This window comes from Centropristis striata, chromosome 11 (genome assembly GCF_030273125.1).
Source record: "Centropristis striata isolate RG_2023a ecotype Rhode Island chromosome 11, C.striata_1.0, whole genome shotgun sequence".
NCBI classification, from domain to species: Eukaryota; Metazoa; Chordata; class Actinopteri; order Perciformes; family Serranidae; genus Centropristis; species Centropristis striata.
The window spans coordinates 30,290,411-30,310,677 of record NC_081527.1 but is presented as its reverse complement, the minus strand read 5'-3'; the positions used below and the strand labels follow the sequence as shown (position 1 = coordinate 30,310,677).

The window sequence follows — 20,267 nt, the reverse complement described above, 5'->3', positions numbered from 1 at the left end:
GTTAGGGGCTTGGCAGAAGTCCCGTGCTGCACAGCTGCACTGGGTCAATACACACACACACACACACACACACACACCGGGAGACTGGCTGTGGTCTTGTCATGCTGTGTGATGTTTTGCTCACACGTCTTTCTTTAGTCAGGACTTTTCAATAACGCATCATAAATAAAGGAGTTGACTCATTTTAATTCACGTTCAGTATAATGTGTGTTTGCTCAGCTGAAAGAGGTAATCACCAAGTGTTAAGGTAATAATTGGTGGTGGTGAGTTATTATCTGTTTATCAGTTGTTATTATCTTACTTTAAAACGATGCAAAGCCGAGCTGATTGATGTTTAGGTGACCCACCAGCCCACCACTTTTTTCGTTCAGACCAAAATATCTCATCAACTACTGGGTCGATTGCCATGAAATTATATATTCATTCATTATCCTTAACCGATTTTCCGTACTCGGGTCGCAGGGGGCTGGAGCCTATCCCAGCTGACATTTGGCGAGAGGTGGGGTACAGACTATCACAGGGCTGACACATAGAGACAGACAATCACGCTCTCATTCACACCTACGGGCAATTTATAGTCACCAATTGAACCTAAGTTTTTGGACTGTGGGAGGAAGCCGGAGTACCCAGAGAGAACCCATGCTGACACGGGGAGAACTCCACACAGAAGAGCCTCAGGCCGGAGTCGAACCCGCGTAGCTAACCACTACACCATCATGTAGCCCCCCCGAATTATACCAATTGAATTACTTGGAATAGCTTTATTATCTAGTTTTCAGATCAAACCATGTGTCCAGTAGTTTTTTAGAATTAAATTCATACAAAACTAATGACATTTGACTTGGCACTGGAGCTAAAAACAACATGCAGCCAACACACTAAACTAAGATGGTAAAAATGGTAGAGTTTGCATTAGACATTCTTGTAAAAATTCCGTAAAAATCTATTATTGCCCAGCATTTTAATTTATTTTATTTGAATGATAAGACATTTAATAACATTTACCTTTCATTTTTAAAAATGATATACTGAAGGTCAAAGATTATGCAGTTAAGGGCACGGAGAGAAAAGATGAAACTGACCATGTGGTCACTTTTCATGTCAACACAAGGGCTAAACAAAATAAACAGAAACAAGGTGGTGCACAATCTTGTCCTTTGCCCTCCAACACGCCTTGTTTATTAAGACCATTGGAATTATTCTGTATTTTTAAAGAAACTTCAGACACTCAGCTACATTTTGCAATTTCATGCTACTTAGTTGGCTGCCATTTCAGCTGTTCATCACACACTCACTGTGCTTGGAGCTCTACTGCACTTTGTCTCCCAGACAAAGTGCCCAGAGTAACGTTCTGGTCTGAATGACTGAACAGTGAATTCAAACAGTGCTCAGGCACTCAGAGCGACTATTGACAAACAGACAGAGCCTCCAAATGCGATGGCTAAACTAGCTATAATATAACAGGCTCTTGCATGTGAGAATAAGACTAAAGACGAGACTAAACAGTCGCTAATTAATATGCTATCACCAACTGGACTTAATGTTGCAGTGATCGCCTGCAGTCATTCTTTTAAGAAATCTGTCAAACAAAAAAATATGCAACTGCGACCTCTACAGCATGATAATCATTTTACATGCTTAAAGTCATCATATTAGCATCGTCACTGTGAGCATGTTAGCTCTACTGTGCTTCAGTTCATCCTCGCAAAGCTGCTCTCACGGCTTCGTCTTGTTATTAAGGCCAATAAAGTCCTGATGTACTGTATCTGCAGACAGAGACTGCTCCATTTATAGCCTGCCCCCCTCCTCCCCCTCCTCTTCCCACTGCACAGCAGCCGACCTTTGACCCAGAAACCGGGCCATGTGGTCCAGTCGGGGTTGTGTTGTGGTGTGTCAGACACACATGACTTCCCCTCCAGGGTCACGTGTCCTGTTGTGGGTCTGCCTCACTGACGCCGACACGGAAGAAGTCAGACACTTTGCTGCACGCTCACAAACACACAGCTCACACAACTGCTGCTGTTCTCTGTTTGTGTGTAGAGAGGAGCTGTTTGTTAGCATTTTTTTTATTTTCTCCTTTTGCAGTCGTTGAAAGGTAAAAAGAAGACACAGTAATGCTTCTTATTTTCTGGGATTTTTGGTACTTTGTTGTTGGTGCTGCTTCTTTGTTAAGGTCTTATTGCACATATTTCTTTTATATTTCAGTCAGACTACCTAATTAAAGGTCAGCACAAATAATGTCTGATAAGGTTATCATGAAGACAGGATATCATGAAGTCCATCCTCTGACTTTTTGCTCTCACTCTCTCTGTAATGTTTATTTTGTTTTAATCTAGAAACTTTCACCCGCTTGGAAAGATACACCTTACCATTAAAAGTCAGTTTTAGTATTTGGTGGTGTGATGAAATGCAGTGTATGCTATTTTATCAATATCTGTCTATTTTGAAGTGTCTTGTTGTCAGTTAAAAGAGCACAAAAGCCTACACTAGAGACACACATCATAATTAAATCACTATTCACTCAAACATTAAGCAAAAAGTCCAGACCACAAAACTAGTTTGCCCTTGTCAGTCTTGTTTTTACGACTCCTTTGCTTGTTTTATTGTTTCTCTTGTTTCAGAGGTACACTGCACATAAAGTTTATCTTCTATCAAGGATTTGAAATGCAGGGCCAAGAGTTTGGTGCGCTGAATAATGAAACATGTTTTCTCTGAAAAAGGAGGCACAGAAAAAAGTTTTATGACTTGAATGGGCAGAAATCCAAGGAGTAATCAGGAGAGAAATCTGAATAAATATTAGTTTGGAGTAATAATGAAGGGGCCTGTTATGAAACAGGTTTTTAATCAGAGAGATGGATGGCAGGAAGGGAGGAATGCTATCGTCCAGACTTCCCTCTTCCTCTGAGCTGGCCTCTTACTCTTTACAGACCTCCAGATGGAGAATTAACAGTTTATTTGACTCATTGTCATGATGTTGTGGACAGGTCTGTCTGTCTGTCTCTCCGTCTACACACACACACTGTAAGTCACTGAAAGTCACTGTAGTACTTCTTCTGTCTGTAAGTGTGTCTGTATTTGTTTACATCACTTGTGTGGGAAGCACTAGTCAGTTTGTCAGTCCCACTCTGCTCAGCAGCGCCCCCAGTCTGTTGTTGTGATAAGTGCACTCAGTGGAGCAGCACATGATCATCATTAACTTCAGGCTTATTTGCAGGCAGGGTGCAGCCTCATATCGGCTCTGCACCATGTTTATAATTTTAACTAAAGCTAACTGTCTGACTTTAAAATCCCTAAATCTGTTGTGATTAAACCAGATGAAACACGCTCATGTGTCTGAACCTGATCAGCCTGTAATCTGATCTAATGCTGCTGCGTTCAGCTTTCTCCAGACAGAGAGCTAGTTTGCTCTTGTTTACAACAGTTTCTGCTTCATTTTCAGGTTTTGCTGTGTCACTCTTCGGAAATAGGATTGATGTCATTATTATGGCAGAAATTACAGCATTTTTAATTAGTTGGAATGAGACACTTCAGGCTGGTATTTCTATACATTTTGAATGAATGAATGACATATTTATTTCGACCAAAACAAAAAGAGTACTTTAAAGAAACATGATTTAATCAGTTTGCTTAATGCACATTTTAAGAACCACTTTTACTCAGGTTTCATCAGACAATAGAATACCATCAGCATCAATTACTATTTTTTATTTGAATATTCGAATATTATCTATAACTAAAGAGACTCATTATAATATTATTGGCGCTGAGTAGAACACTAATACTGTATATTTTAAAAGCAACAGTTTAGCTGTTTTTGACAAAATACATTTTTAGTTGACTTTTTGATTAAACTTTTAGTTAATTGAATTGAGTTGATTTAATCGAGTTTCTCCACCAAGAATGATGCACAATAAATCTTTAAATTGTGTTTACCAGGGATGCACTCAAAAGTGTCTGAGAAACAAGTCATTTAGCATGAAAAAAACATTTCAAAAATATGACTAAATTATGAAAGAAATTGTAGTTGACTAAAACCAAAACGACCGATTAGTCGAGTAATTGACTAAGAGGGGGAACCATGAACCCATTTCGGCCTAAAACGCCTAGAAAAAATGCCTGTAAAACTTATGGGCCATTCTAAAATAACCCCCTAAAACCTGAAGTTTTTCTGGAAATTCAACAGAAGTGTCAATGCCTACTAAATAATAGATTTTTCAGCCTCTGTTGCAGATAGAAATGAAATTCAAAAAGTATTTGAGAGCTTATACTCGTGGCTTTCATGAGAAGTTGAGTTTATTTGTCCAAACCTTCAATAAAGTTTTTTTAAAAATCAACATGCTGCATTGCGACACTCCCACATGTATTCTGATGCATTTCATTGGCCAAGAGACCGAAAATAGGTGGAAAAAAACTACAAATACTACAAAACGACATATCCGTTTTCCCGGCTTTATTGGTAGAATAACGCAACATCGCTCCTGGTTTTAGTGGTAGAAATGCTGTAATGCTTTCCCGGCTTAAATGGGTTAAACAAGAGAAAACTGTTGTAATCAAACCCTTAAACATTTAGGAAAAGTCACAATACACAAGTAAAGTCCAAGCAAAGCTCTGACTCAGGTGGACCAATGTGTGTTTTGCAGCATCTTGACCAAAGTCTTGAGACTCCGTGAAGGATGGATGCAGAGTATCAGGGTGTGATGTGTGTTTTGTGGAGCTCAGCTGGCTGCTGCTCCCTGCAGCCTCCATTGTTAAGAATAACTCACCAGTTTGCAGCAGGCCGCCTCTGGTGTGCTGAACAGACACAGGCTGCTTCTTTGGAAGTATAGACCTTTCTATTATTGGAATTGCCACAAGCCAGTCTGGGTAATAATGTGCATTTTTGTCTGAATGAACACAGACACAGTTTGTTGATTTTTTAGGAAGCTGCTGGCTGCAGTCGGTTGTTTGGGCTGAATGTCTGCAGCAAAGTTATTGAGTAATCAGCTGATCCGTCAAATATTGATATTCAGCTCTACTTAGAATGCAACTGAGCTGCAGGTCATTCATAAGAAGTGGTGTGACTCTGGTTCACTCTTTTGTTCAGTCTTTTATTGTTTTTGTCAATATTTTGTCTCCTTGTGACATTGTCTCCTGTGTACATTTAACCCAGGAAGTAATTTTAAATTAAAATGTGTCTTTTAGACAGTAAAGGCCAAAGAAGTTGCTGTTACACACCTTAGATGACATTCATGTGAAGCTGATATTATAACGATAATATCGATATCGTTATCGGTTATATCGGTAATGATATTATAGGTAATATTTTGTTGCAAGACGTTGTCGGTGTAACTGATTATTTGCAAGGCAAATTTTATTTGTGTTGCAGTGCAAAGCTGCAGGTTTTGAGTGGTTATCTATGCTTTTATTTTGGTACTGTAGCGCTCATATAATTAGTTGATTAACCAATTAGTTGATAGACAAACTGATGCTCAACACAGTTGCAGATAATTCCTTTATGTTCAGTAAATGCCAAAAATCACTGGCAACAGCTTCTGTTCTAAATGGGATTGAAAAAAATATATTATTATGAAAAATATATAGAAAATATTTTACACATGAGGAAAATTATTTCAAGTTTGAGTTATAATAAAACTTTTGTACAACCAAAAAGACCCTTCTGTTTTCATTCATTTAAGGGTCATTGTTATTAATAGTAATAATAATAACAATAATGATGATAAATAAATATATGATTCCATATATCTTAATGGTGTGACATATTTATTCTTACTGCTGGGTAAAATACTGTTGCAATCTAAGCTCCAAATATGAATGTTTGCTGGCTTAATTAGTCTTTTTCTGATGTTTTGGATGTTTGAAGAAGTCAATATTTGACTCTGTGGAGACTGATCAACATTCATCACTATCTCCTTGCATATTTATGAGGATAAATTGATAAATCGATAATGATGATAGTGGTTAAATGCAGCCCTAGTGGACTGTAATCTTAATGGAGGAAATCATACTGCTCCTCCTCTGCTGCTGCCACTGATTTTATCACTATATATGAAACACATATTTATTTCTGCTCTGAGCTGGGATTAGACCACGACCTTTAACATGCAGACATGTCAAAGGATCCGAGACAGCAACCAGTAAAAGTTGTGTACATGCCGTGTTTCTCTCCATCACCCGGCTTATGTGAAACCTCAAACCAGATCTCCTGCATACAAACATATTATTCTCCTCTCTTTCTGTTCCAGCCTCTTACATTGATCCAGACATGCATCGATCTCACTCACACACACACACACACACACACACACACACACACACACACACACACACACACACACACACACACACCGCATTCAGCTCCACTCGTCTGTCTGGAGCAGTGACAGCATCGTCTCTGGAAAGCACCGCATCACTCCTGGAGGAGTGGGTGTTTGTGTGGAAAGTGTGTGTGCTGTAGGTGTGTGTCATCTGGTCTGCAATATATGCATCTTAGGATGTGTAAATGGTAACTAGCACAGCCTTTTTATACCTGAAATAGCTTTGTATTTCATGCAGAGATGCAGAACCACACATAGGTCCCAAACGTGAGTGCGTTTGTGTGTGTGTGTGTGTGTGTGTGTGTGTGTGTGTGCACCTGTCACCTGTGAACAAACACCCCAAGCTTTCCTCCTCATTAGCTGTCTTCAGCACCTCCACTAAGATGTACAGCCACCCCGCAGAGAGCACAGACACACACACACACACACACACACACATATATATATATATATATATACTCATTGTGCTCACACAGTCATAAGTGCACACATGCTGACAGTGTAAAAGCAATTAAATACCTCCTGCATAGTGCTCATCATCACTTACATCCCCGTGTACCTACATGTTGCCATCACCTACAACTTTTACAACACACACACCTCCTGCTAAATTCATTCAGACCAGTCCAGTTGGTCCATTTGTCACCCTGAGCTCCCATTAAGAGGCTGTACCCTGCAGACAAACTCACTGAGTGCAGCACAGAGTAAAATAGATTTGCTTTCTGAGGCTGATATATACTGTAAATGATTATTTTTCCTCTTGGCTGCAGTTTTTTCTTCTACCTTTTTTTTAATATCTTCTGCGTGTGCATGAAGTAAAGGAAATTGTGTTTACCTCGAGACTAGGGCCGTCCCCATAACTGTTTTTGGAGACGAGGTATCGTCCTACAAATGATTCCGATAAATTATATTGTTGTAATTTTAAGACCAGTGTCAGTGATATTATGATAATATACCAGGGTTTTAATGCTAATACAGCCTTTCAAGGAGCAATTAACTTAAAAAATATTAACATATCCTCAATAAATGCAATAACAGAGTAGAAACTATTGTGTTTCTGTTCATTGCGCCCAGGTCTTAGAATAGTCAGTAAAACCTGCTGTTTGTCAAACATCATCTAGGTCAGCCAAAATGATCGTGTTCATGTCCTATATGATGAGTCAATATTGTAATTCAGTGACAGAAAAAGATTGAAAAGATGAATATCATGTTTTGCAAAGTTTGGTGCAAATGATGACACGGGATCTGGAAGCATGACATTTGATTTGGAGTTGAAACTGTTAGTTTGGTCTAGGTAAATTGGGTTTTGAGATGTCAAGATCAGGCAATTCTACATATAAACATATAGTGTTTTCATCTGTAAACTCCTCCAAAAGTGAAAGAGCAATGAACTAGAACTAGAAACGGAAAATCACAGAAAAAGCCAGTTTCATTTTCTTCCTTCCGTCAGTAATCGATTTTTACTTTGAACATGAACAGACAGAAGATCCAGGTCTGTGTGTTGTGATCTGCTGGCCTACAGTCCTGTTTGACCAGGGCGGCTAATGAGGCCACAGCATGCTGCATCTCATGCATCCACCTTTCTCTAATTGGTTAGCAGGGTTATTTTAACAACAGGTGCAGGGTGTCCTCATTAGTAAAGATCAGGGAATCATTTTGGCTGCCATAATTAACTAATTTTCACAGTAAATTTGCAGAACAGGGTTAAAGGTTAACATGGCCAGTGTTGCATTAACCCTTTGGAGTTTTGGCCTATTATGACGTTTTTTAATCCTTTTCATTCTGCCTATATAAAATGTTTAATATGCCATGTTGGTATCATTTTTTTCAACACAAATTCACCTATATAACCCCATAATTGTAATTTCAGTCTGACTTACTGGATCAACATTTTGAACCCCAAAAACAAACATTTTGCTCAGTGCTCAGCTTACAATGCTCAGTTAATAATTTGAAATGTTGCAAATGTGAACAAAGGCTACAAATATAAGTAATTTAAGTATTTTATACTAAATATATTTGACATTATCTTACCTTATCTTAGTTTATCTTGGCCTATTATCATCAAACAAAGCCTGGCATGGAGTTTTAAGCCAGTACTTTAGAGGGAATGTCATTACTGCGATTTAGAGTGGCGTCAAATTGGAGAGCAAGATCATAAAAAGCATCTTTTTTCAAATTGAAACCCACATAAACTAGCAACACAACTTATTCCTGCACTGTTGTGCCATTTAGCACATTAGTGTTCTTGCAGACTTCAGTACATGGAGCACAGGACAGCAGCTGTTTTGGTTCCATCAGTGCTGGAAATGTACGAAGGAGAGACACTTAAGAAGGCAATCAGACTGGACTCCTTCCAGGAGAGGCTCATTGCTGTGCTTTTTCCCTTGTGCAGCTCAGATGCTGATCACACTGATGTCATGTTTGGCAGTCAGTAATTGCAGTTAATTGCCTGTATTCTGCCTCCCAGATGTAAATCAGACAGTGATTACAGCAGCAGGGTGCTAGCTGGCTCCTCAGCGCTGGGAATCAGACGGAGCGCTGGAAGGTGTAAGCTGCGACAAATCTCACAATCCAAGTGGTGGATCATCTTTCTGTCTCTGTGTCTGTTTCTCTGCAGTGACAGACTTCAACAATGGCTTGGAGGCCAGTTCAGACTCGGATGATGAGGACAAGCTACACATTGTGGAGGAGGACAGCCTGCAGGAGCCTGAGGTCGCCAACGCTGACGGGACCAAAACGCAGGACAGCCATGAAGACGCCACAACAGTATTACCATACAACGGCTCCGTGAACGGAGGTGAGTCGCCCTCAACAGTTTTATTATTTTATTGGTTTATCAGAATCAGTATGGAGGTTTTCACAGCAGCTCTCGGTGCAGACGTTCTGTAAATGTAGGTCAGACATTTCCCCTGGCTTTAGCCTGGACTTTCAGGATTGATCTTCATGATATCTGTTAATCCTGGGAAGGTTTGCTGAGCATGTTTGCTCTTTTCTCAGCAGTGCCCTCCTTCACACACACAAAGTAACACACACTCAGCTGGGAGCTGCTGAGCAGACCCACAGGCTTACACAAGCTGCAGACAGGTTCAACTTTTACACAGCTCCACCTAAGTAGTTCAGGGAGTGTTATTCACATTGATTACACAGATTCTCCCAGCCTCACTGCAGAGCTGAATCAACAATATTGAGCTTAAGCCTGTTTCTGTGACATTTAGAACTACAATCAAACTAGACAAAATATCCATATGCCTTGCATGTAATACATCTCCATCACTGCTGTGAATAAACCTTAAAATGTACAATAACCCCACCATCGTGTGAAAAGTATGTTTTCTTTAAAAGATCACGAAAAATACACAGTTTATTGTAGATATAAACTGTAAAAACAGGCATTATTGTCAGAATTTGAACTTTCTTTTAATGGATCATAGATTACTAAAGTTTCCATTAGAAAAATCTACCAACATTGTTATATTTCTGTCAAAATCACTTTATTCTACATTGCCTCATTTAAAACATTGCCAAAAATAAACACTTTGGAATAACTAGATCCTGTTAAAAACAATTCTATAATCCTTGGCGCAACTGTGAAGCCATGATTGATTCTGCTGAGACGAACGGTCATGTGACAAATATTCACGGAAAATCTGTTTACACAGAGCAGAGAGGAGAGGACAGGAGAAGCTGTAACTAGAGGCTTTAAAAATGCAAATAGTTAAATATGTATAGCATGTGGAGAGCAATTTTTTTTTCCAATATTAATGACACTTGTGGGCACTATGAAAAATGTTGAATATACAATTTCCATTGTATCCCAATTTAAAAAATAAATATATCTATTAGGGAAATTCAACTTCTTTTCTTTTTTATGATTTTTGTCATTTGGTATTATGCACCAAATACATTTTTGCGTTGTTCCCATTCCAAGCCATGATTGTGCTGATTTCATAGAGGTCCAGGACTTATGTATTTTATATATATTTTATTAGATATTGCAGTGAAATACAAGGCCACAGCGAGTAAAATGTTAAAAGATTGAAAAATAAATAAACGCCATGAAACGGCTTGTTGGGGTTCAGAGGGTTAATAATGGAGTGAGTCAGCTCAGTGTATGATAGTACTATCATCTTTATATGGTCATGCGTTGGCTCTTCTGTTCCAGTAGATACGTTAGAACAGGTGCTGAGATTATCCACGCAACTGTTGTCAAGTGGAACCGAATCAGGACAGAAGCAGACTTATTTTCACTGTGGTGCGTTATTGTGAATCAGTAAAATACATTTACAGTGCAGTTAATTGAGTAATGCGATGGCAGGACGGTGCCGGGATAAAAACATGTAAGCTGAGCGTCCTGCTGCGAGAGTTGGTGTGTAGAGAAAGCTGAAAGTCAGCTGAACACGATCACAGCTCGTCGCAGTGTGACACTTTCATTTTCAAATGAACACAGAATGGAAGAGAGATCACAAGCAAAGGAATTAGAGCAAATGAGAGCAAAAAGGAGGCAAAAAGCAGCACAGGAAGGGAAAGTAAGCATGTGTGAGAAATAGACACGCTTCAATAATGTATAATCTTGCCAGTCATGCAGAGGGTTTTCTGTGTAATCTCCAGCTCTTGCATCCTTACTAACAAACCAGAGTAAATCCCATACATTCTCTAACAGGCTAACACTCCTTTAATAATACAGCATTCTGCCCCAGGTCGATTTTATCAGTTCATACCCCAAATCCCTGACAATACAGCACCATTCACACCTGCCAAGTGCATTTCCTCCTTTGTGATTTTGGTTGATTTTAACCTTAACAGAAACCTTTTTATTTTCAGCTGTTAGTCAGTGCAGCAGCGTCTGAGCTCTGCAAACACGATGCCGCTTTTACACTCCCGACAGAAAATAATGAAGCAAACAGATTTACCATCAGAACAGAGATTTGTACTGTTATCTGGGTCAACTGTCTGTGTGAAAGACTCAACCTCTGTTTTCCCATTTTTAATTTTTTTTTTGGAATGACAGCAGCAGTGGAAGAGGCAACCCTTTACTGCTCTGTTTTACGCAGCGTGCAGCACAATGCAAATACAAGAGATGCTCGGATGAGATTACTGAGCCGCAGCTCGGATGAAAACTGATGACTGGTGAAGTGAAAATCAGAATGAAACTGTAATCCAGTCAGAGCTTTGAAGCAGAGAAGTGAAGCTTATAGAATATATAGAAATGGTTTTGTTTTGTCAAATGGCTGGTGTTTAGTAGCACAGTATTGAAGTTTTAATTATGATGTTCAGACTTTCTAATTTATTGTAGAACATGCAAGAGGAGTGGGTTAGCTTTTCTTTTTTTTTTTTTTATTCCCCACTAACCTGTGCATACACCCTTAGATATCAGAGTTATGTTACGTTGTGGTATTTTAGGGCTCTGCCCAATGGTTAAAGGCATCAATAGCCTATCAAATACATAGGTGGAGGATTCAAAACATTTATCAGTGATCATACTGTGAGATGCTGTGATGCTGTGAGATGAGTTTATGTGACAAAAGATGAGCTTGAACAATCTCAGAAATAAAGGATAAAGGTTGCACAATGTACCTGCTGCTATGAATTAAATTTACAAACAAGGCCTTTAACAATAATTCAAATATGATGTATCGTATGATATATGGACATGACCATGATCATTTTGGCTGACCTGGTGTTTACATGCAGTTTGTTTACTTATTAATATTATATATTATTTATAATTTAATTACTAATCACCACATGATGTTTGACAAACAGCAGGTTTAACTATATTTAGTATAAGACCTGGTCCCAGCTTAAAAATCTATTTCTCTATTCTCAATAATTAAAAGTTTATATACATAGTGACTCTAGTCACTGAAGGCTTTTATTAGATCTCTATATTCAGATTCCTGTCCATTCCTGATACACGCCACAATAGCAGTGTCGTCTGAGTACTTCTGGATGTGGCAGGACTCAGAGTTGTATTTGAAGTCCGCTGTGTACAGTGTGAACAGGAATGGAGCCAGAACAGGCCCTTGTGGAGCCCCTGTGCTGCTCATTAATATCCCAGAAACACAGTTCCCCAACCTGACATACTGTGGTCTTCCTGTCAGGTAATCTGTGATCCAGGAGATAAAGTTCCACTTACAGACACCAAACTGACCAGTTTTGTTCCTAACTTTATTCTGAAGGTGTTTTACAAAGGGGATTGTCTATATATTATTCATACCCTGATTTATAGAACATTTTGTTCCTACAAAAAGGATAAAAATTTATATTTTATGTATTTTTGACAGTATTTTCAGATTTATGAAATGATAAAAGGAGATTTCCTTCTGTAAAAAAACTTTGAATCTAATATATAAACAAATAAAATAATAACTTTGAAATTTGCTCTATCCAAATGTCCAGATTCATGCCCTGAAAATATGTAAATTTATTGACTTCCCGTCTAATTTGCGTATCTAAACATAACATTTCAGAAAACTTATAATGCAAAAAAATACTGTCTTAATGTAAATAAGAAACTAAAGTTCCATAGTGAAAGCTTTAAGTTAAAAAAATCATATTCCCCTGTGTAGCAACATCGTTTGTCTGGGACAATATATTGTCTAATCAAAACAGTAATCGTGACAGACTTATTACAAACCAGCCAATCAGAAAACAGCATGAAAGATACACTGGCTGAAGAAGCTGCAGTATAATTTTCTAATCCTGTTTACATCTTATTGCAAGAATTCACCAGGGATTCATCACAAAATCTGATATCTGATTCCCCCAAAAATTGAGATTGTAAAGCCAAACACAGTTTACAGCCAAGATAATATTCGATATGTCTCCTATCACTGTTCTCACACAGTGTATAGGAGTGAATTCTTTGCCGTTGATGGTTTATTCGTCTGTTCATCTACCAGCTCCCTCTTTGATCAGAGTAGTTCAATCCTCTTCTCAGCTCGCTCACACAGCCAGATGTTCTGCTCTCATCTCCTCTCTGACTCTCCGTCCCGCTCTGATACAACTTAGAGATGAGCTTCATCATCATTCCCTATCATCTCTGTCCTCACACTGGTGTCACTGGATGTTTTTATGCACATTTTGAGGTATCACATTGGAAAGCTGAATGGAAAGCTGAAGGGAAATAGCGCCAAAACAGTTTTTTTGCAACACTTCAGGTGTTGTTTGACTTGTTTTGTTTCCATTTTGCAACCTCTTCTTCCTCTACTCTGTTTATTACACACATGCGTCTATATTTCCAGCATCTGACATAACTACTTTTTCATTTATTCGCTCCAAACCAATTGATGGAAACGGCTTTTTCTTTTTTTTGTGTCTTTTCAGAAGTTCGCTTAAAATTTGCTTCACAATTGAATGGAAACACGGCTTTTGTTCAAAATGAATGACTCAGTTTTTCCCAAATCAGTTCCCGTCTAACCATCAGGGAGCTGAAGAAATATTACATCTTTCAAATGTAAGGTAATAAAAAGTTTGACTATCATGAAAAGGATAGGACTGATTTTCAGGTCTTGCCACAAATTCAGAAATGTTTTCTTCACGTTTCCTCAATATTTATTAGAATTTGATGTTCTTTGCTTCATAATCGTATTATCATATTAATGAGAGAAAACAATCAACCACTTATACTTTTTTTTGTCAACTTTTTTTCAACAAATTTATACAAAATCCAGTTTCTACAGCCATTTTTAGTTTTAAGACATTTTCCCTTCATATTCTTTAAAATAAAAATCCAACATTTATTTTCTTCCCTTAATTCCCTGTCTTACTAAGACCTTTTAGTTCATTGTATATCTATTACAACATCTTCTTGAGTGTCACCAACAATTATTTAGATTTTTCTTAAATAATTGTTTAATTATTTGGCAATATAATGTCAGCAAATTGTGAAAAACACCTATACAATTTCCGAAAACCCAACATAAAGTATTCGGAGGTCTTGTTTTGTGTGACCAACTGTCTAAAACCCAAATGTATTCATTTTACTATCGAACAAGACAAAGAAAAGCAGCAAAACATCACATTTAAAGACTGGGAAGAGATGAAATTTGGCATATGTTGCTTGGAAAATGACAGTTAATTGATCAAAAGTGTCACCAATTGCTTTTTTTTAATTGACCATGAATAATTTCCCTTTACTTTGGTGGTCATATGATTCCACCTACAGTGTGTAAAGACAGGAATGTTGATTTTTATATTAGTAAAATAACATTTTAATGAGTTTTCTCATTAGCGCTGCTGGGACTGTTTAACTGCTGGAAGTTGAGTCAGCTAAACTGCTTCTTGTTTGTCTGTGCGGACAGCTTTTATTTTCACTGTGCGTCCAATTTCAGATTAACACAGTGCAGGTTTACTCATGCAGGATGCCACATCTGCTTTATTAAACACGGCTTATCAATCAATTTCCTGCCGTCCTTCCTCTTATTCGGCCTTTGTTCAGAAGTTTCTCCTGCTGCAGAGACTCTTTTGGAAAGCGCTTTAAAACTCTTACATTTAAACCTCCAGATAGCCTGTAGTACGACAGTTTGAAAGATCAGCACTTCGGCACACCTGAGCAAACGAGCCGAACAACAAAACTACCACAAGATTTAATAAGCGGAGGCAGAACCAAGCCCGCATTCAAAAGCAGGGCTTGATTGGCTTGTGTTTACACCGCTTCTCAATGGCCTTTTAATCCTCGATTCCCTGCAAACAGCTCAGCCTACGCAAGCATCTGCCTTCATCTCAACAGCAGTCAGTTACAGCCAGGCAGGAAATACTAAAACCATGGAGACGGCGAGAATGTGACACGGAGAGATATTGCTCTCAAGGCTTGTTGCATTGTTTCTGAATAAAGCCTTACATGGTGTGAGCAGTGCTCATGAGCTCACTCTCTTTCACTTTGTGTCTCTCCCTCTCTCCTTTCTCCTCGCTATTTTTCTACAGTTGCCGGTCTCTTTTCATCTCTTTGTATTCTTCTAGCTTGCCTTCATAGCCTTTGTTTCCTCTGTTTTCCTCTCCTCTTCTGCTCATTTCTTCCTCCACTCAAAATCCAGCTACAGATATCGTGTGAAAGCCTCTCCTGTGTGTTTGAAGTGATAGGTGGTGCTCCAACTTCGGATATTATTAGACGTTAATTATCCACACAGGGTTTGCTGAGCTTGTTGTTGTTGTTGTTGTTGTTTGGTAAACCTTGACGTTAGCATCACTTATTCAACTTTTTTTTGGACAAACTAACTTCTCTTACTTTTTAGGCCTCGTTCTCTGTGCTCCAGCAAATAGGACAGTGCTTAGAGCTGCTGTTATAAGAGACTGACAGCAACATCATCTATATAAGTAGCAGATAAATGATAAGAGATTACAGGAGAGAAAAGCATTTGTTTGATGGAATGTAACAGTGTCACCGTGACATTTATCATACAAGTCAAGCTGTTTCTTCAGTCATCAACACTTTTATATCCTCCCACTTGAACTACTGCAACTACCTCTATACTGGGATTAGTCAGTAGTCACTGTAGTCAAGTGCCACTGTGCCACTTGAGGTGGCACAGTGGCACATCAAAAGTATGTGTAACAGGTACTTTTGGTCCTTGGTGTACGTTTCGTCAGCAGTTAGGTCAAAAAGAAACTGACTTGGGCTAAACAGTAAATCAATCCCCAATACTGTCTCGAATACTGAATCGATCTCGCTCTTTACCCCCTTCCAAAAGGGAAGCAGCTTTGGGCAATCCCAAAATATGTGCGATAGTCGCCAACCATCCTGCATTCTCTTCCATTCATTTCTGTAGGACAAATGTCTGGTGTCAGCTCCATAGAGTCCAGTATCAGAACAGTGATGGTGGAACCAGAGATGCTGCAGCTACAGAACCTTTCTCACTATCACATCAACAGGATTAAACATGATCTGCAAACTGACTTGGTTTGTTATAACTAGACTTACATGCTGTTGATTTGAAAGCACTTCTTTTTTGGACGTGGCATGATTTAAAAAAAATCTAGGGTAGAAAAATTCACATACACAACCTCTAAGGTGATTTTTTTTAAAAAATGGATTATTTTGACTGATGCACTTGATTGTGATATGATTCATAATCATAATTTTTTGCATCATTATTCTTCAATTTTATTGAAAATTACACAAAAATGATCATGGTGTGATTTTTTGTGAGGATCTCTTTCAAACAAAGATTTTCTTCTTGAGTCTTAATGGTAAATATTGAACCTCCTGTGATTTGGATGTTGTACTAATCCATGTTGGGATTTTAATACAAATGTGTATTAATAGTGCAGTCTTATCACACTGTTTCTGCCCCCTTGGATGTGCTTTTATGCGGCAAATACCTTTAATCTGGGTTCAATCTTGCAACTTTTTTTAGAACTTTGATTCCAAAATTGTTCTACCTGAGTATGGAACGTTGAGGAAAAGAAGTGGTTAATTTATTGTCTGAATGCTGCATTTTTTCCAACCCTTGACCCTGAGCATCAGGTGCTTCTCATGATCGTAATGTAGGATAGTAAACTACATACAAACCAAAACCAACGGACATTTCTGAACAAATACTGAGGTTACAAAGGAATTCTCTGGACGGGGGACTTCAGGGAATCTGATGAGATCTTTAGGTTTTAATGAATTTAAATCTGAGTCATGTGTTCATGGCATTACCTGTTATTTTACAGCTGCACCTGCAGCAGAAACCAGCCTTAGAAAAACATTAACAAACCAGGAAGGAGTCACGTCTTCAGTGTGTGTGGAGGAGCTCCGACGGTGTTGGAGGGAAGTCGTGGAAAAGTCTTGAAATGTTGCAGCGCTGCTGAGCCACATTGGGAACCCTTCAAAGGCTTTGCGTTGATATTTTTGGATTGTCTGACTTTCACTCCTTTCTTTCCTCACCGTCTGAGGCGAGAGGAGAAAGCAGCGAGAGCAGCTGGTGTTGAATCGGTCCTCTGGTGAGATATTAGTGTCTGCTACTCCCCCTGCAGTCTGGGCCGCACTGCAGCTCCAATCCATCCTGCCTTATAAATTCACCACGGACTCACAGTGACAGGTCCTGGCAAGGTATACGAGTGCACTGCGCTGTGTATGTGTGCGTGCCTTCACTGGCTGCTTGTGCTCATGAATAACTTGTCAGTGTGTGTCTGCAAATGTGTCCTATTGAGTGTGTGTGTGTGTGTGCACCACATGATTTCCTGTTTTCATTCCAGTCTGATATCCCACATGTGTGTGTTGTTGGGTCCTGGCCGTCATTACTACGTGGCTTTTTGTGAGGCATTAGTGTAATTGTAGAGTGTGGTGGGAAAATATGCAGAGAGGTGAATCGGCGTCGGGGGGAGGAGGAGTGATGGAGGGAAATAAAGCAAGTGAGTAAAGGAGAGAGGTGAGGGGCAGTAACAAAGAAAGGCAAGGGAGGGGGTTTAAAGAAAACATGAAGGTGTGGAGACAGATGGAGAGAGAAGTAACAAGAGAAAATGGAGAGAGGAGGAAGAGGGAGGACGAAAAGTTAAGTTAGTAAGAGGGAAAAGGACAAAAAGTCAGAAGGTGTAGAGAACTGTGATTTAATACAGCTGAACTACTGTTAGTGCTCCTTATTCACACATGTTTGTGTTTCTGCTGTCTGACAGAACAAGTGGAAGAAAATAACTCCACTGCTGCTGCACTTATGACCATTACATTATCCCACAAAATCAGCACACAGTAAATGCAACATCTATACTGTGTGAACAGCTACAGTGGGAATAAAAAGTATGTGAACCCAAGTCCCAACTAATAGAAGAAACACAATGTGTGAAGAATATGAATGGTCCAAACTTCCTCCTGAGTGTTCTGCAGGTGTGATCAGCAGCTTGGTTGAGGTTCTTGCTGCCAAAAGGAGCTTCGGCAAGTTATTAAATCCAAGGGTTAACTTTCTTTTTCTACCAGCACTATCGATGTTGAATGGATGTGTTCAATAATGGCATGAAATATTATAATTGTTTGTGTGGTAATAGGTTTCGCACATTGCGTTTGTCTATTCTTGGGTCTTAGATTCAGATCAAATAACATTTTATGACAAATTTATGCAAAAAAAAAAAGGTAATTTCAAAGGTTTCACATGCTTATTTTTCTTGCCACTGCATATTGTAATTTAAAAGAAGTAATTATACTTTTATATTGTATTTAACCCTCTGAACTTCAAGCATTTTTCGGACTTTTTTTATTGTTCCTGTCACATTTAACTCACTGTGGCATAATTCTTCGCAGAACAAAAAGAAAAAAATATACACTGTATCAGTGAATTTTTGTCAACTGTTGGTCTCAGCCTGGTAATTCATGGCTTCATAGTTACGCTGAGGTGTGCAGAATTTAATGTTTTTTTTTTACAGGATGTGGTTATGACAAAGAGTTTAGTTTGGCAAAATTAAATTAAAAAAATAATAATTTATTGGTCAGAATGCTGGCTCAGTGTAGTGAAGCTCCAAACAGGGAGGAAAAGTTATGTTTTTAGAATTAGCTAGATTACGTACAGTCAATACTAAACACAGACCGACACAGAGTACTGAAGCCGCTGTCAGTGAAGACGTACACAGGCAGACGTACACAGGCAGACTGAAGAGAGGAAGAGAAAGGAGAGAAACAGAAAAAACGGAGGATAAAGGGAGTGACTGATAAGTAAGGTAAGGGGGGGAAAGAGGGATGAGAAAACAGAGAAAGAAGCATGATGAAAGTTGGATGAGTGTGTCTCTGAGGGGGAAAAGAGAGATCTGGAAAGCTTTTGGATGAGATCATGGGAAGCTGAGGTCTGTGTGTTAAAAATGAGGCTTAACAGGACGCAGCCTGGTCCCGCCTCTCCTTCATACACACACACACACACACACACATACACACACACACAGACACACACACACACACAGCTGCACCTGTCCCTGACAAGGCTCAGCAGGAAGAGGCGTGGCCGTTGGCTCCGGTCCTGCCTGCCATTTAAAATGCTTGCTCTCTATGGCAACGGCTGGTTGCAGTTTCACCTCACTGCTCGTTCTTATCGATGTTTTTACACACAGATTGTGAGGTAACGTCTCTGCCACAGATACTTTACTGACATTATTATATAATACAGCACAAAGTAACAGACACCATCCACTACAAGTGAGGACATGCTGTTAAAACCAGTGAGTAATGGATACTTGTTCTCTAAATATCTCAAGAGTAAAACATTTCAACGAAGAAAACCAATACAGAACAAACGAAATGACGTACAGTGCTGTGAAAAAGTATGTGAAAACATGCAAAGAGTAATTGATGCTAGTTTGAAGGCAAAGGGTGGTCAAAGAAAAAACTGATTTGATTTAGATTTTTCTTCTGTTCAATCACTTTGCATTTTGTTAATTGATAATTGATGCATTTGATTGTGTATCATTGTAGAAAATAAGCTCTGTAGCAAACCCACGTTTCTGATGCTGACACATTTTGTTAAGCAGGATAATCTTCACAAATGAACACCACTTTTATGATGTTTGAAGCGTTAATGAAACCGACAGAAGTAAAAAGCTAACGTTATGCTCTAGAGAACTACACCGCAGTCACATGGCTTCTGCTGCTGTAAATCCTCGATTGAACACTTTGATTGTATATAATGTATTAAAGCCTTTTCTCTCTTTCTGCTCTATAAATATATACTAAAAAATCACTGTGATGTTACTGCAGAAATAACAGACCAGTCCAGCCCTCATGTCAGACTACATCTTATTGCTCACAGTGTGTGTTAAAAAAGCTCAGACATTTAGCTTGTGGTGGCTGACAACACTTATGCATTCATGTGTCTATGAGTCTCTTCCTTGAGGTTAAATTGAATAGAGTGTTTAATTAGTGGAGGTGTTGGATGAAGAACAGACTGACAGCATCATGCCACTGTCACAACCATCCAATTATTCCTTATTAGGCTCATTATAGTTACAGGAACACAAATATCTGTATGTAGCTGCATCCAAGTTGGGAAT

At 38.9% G+C, this 20,267-nt stretch overlaps 1 protein-coding gene across 1 annotated transcript in view; it reads left to right on the top strand.

The window, feature by feature from the left end:
• LOC131980876 (zinc finger E-box-binding homeobox 1-like) overlaps nt 1-20,267 on the top strand; it is an 82,850-nt gene that overhangs the window by 44,830 nt on the left and 17,753 nt on the right. The window contains exon 2 of the mRNA XM_059345183.1: nt 8,935-9,114. Within this exon, the coding sequence (XP_059201166.1) occupies nt 8,935-9,114 (180 nt within the window). The remainder of the gene's footprint in view (nt 1-8,934; nt 9,115-20,267) is intronic.